The 778-nt window shown below is 36.4% G+C and overlaps 1 protein-coding gene across 3 annotated transcripts in view; it reads right to left on the bottom strand.

The window, feature by feature from the left end:
- Positions 1 to 778, bottom strand: part of LOC106465781 (TOG array regulator of axonemal microtubules protein 2-like) — a 42,502-nt gene that overhangs the window by 3,492 nt on the left and 38,232 nt on the right. For all 3 annotated transcript variants that reach the window (XM_022393718.1, XM_013926016.2, XM_022393717.1), the window contains one exon: positions 119 to 245. In XM_022393718.1, coding sequence (XP_022249426.1) covers positions 119 to 245 — 127 coding nt within the window. The remainder of the gene's footprint in view (positions 1 to 118; positions 246 to 778) is intronic.

Raw genomic sequence — 778 nt, 5'->3', positions numbered from 1 at the left:
CCGAAAAGGTGAGTATGTTAGATGGGACGGGGATTCGAACCCTCAGATTGTGAGTCGAGTGCCCTAACCATCTGGCCATGCCAGGCCCCTGAATGTACAAGAGTATGTTTAAATATACCTTCTTTTTTATGGAATCCAATACATTTCTGATGTGACGGATAGTACTTGTGCTTAGATTCTTCTGTAAAATTCTATCAAAGTCCGGATGTTCCATCAGCATACTAAAGATTGTTCTTCCGTAGAACCTTAAAAAAAATCAAAATGATAGGTCACGGCACAAAGAGAAACCAAAATACTTTCTTCTGTATTCAACTTTAAATATGAGTAGTAGCTTTTCGTGATTGCTTTGTATCTGATCTTCAGGTCGACACGCTGACAATTAGCCACACCCGACCTGATTGATTCGTGTTTGAAAGTTAGCAAAACGCTAGTAGCAAATGATAAGTGTAGGTTTCGAAAGACTCCTATGAAGGTTAGTCATGGTGATTGTTACAGTTAAAGAATGGTGATTGTTTTTGAATAATTGTTATCTAAAAAAAGCCTGGAGCCACACTTTATACTAAAATATACGTTTGTGTCATACTTACGAGTTCCACTTTTTGTGTATTGTTTTTTTTATTTACGACAAACGACAGCATAAAATCACAGAAACTAAGATTCTTATAAGGGAATAGAAATATGTCTTGATATACCTAGCTAACGGTGACCTATCCTTTACAAACGACAGCATAACATCACAGAAACTAAGACTCTTATAAGGGAATAGAAATATGTCTTG

This window comes from Limulus polyphemus, unplaced genomic scaffold, assembly GCF_000517525.1.
Source record: "Limulus polyphemus unplaced genomic scaffold, Limulus_polyphemus-2.1.2 Scaffold2049, whole genome shotgun sequence".
NCBI classification, from domain to species: Eukaryota; Metazoa; Arthropoda; class Merostomata; order Xiphosura; family Limulidae; genus Limulus; species Limulus polyphemus.
The sequence above is the reverse complement of the archived record's forward strand: the minus strand, read 5'-3'. Positions and strand labels throughout refer to the sequence as shown.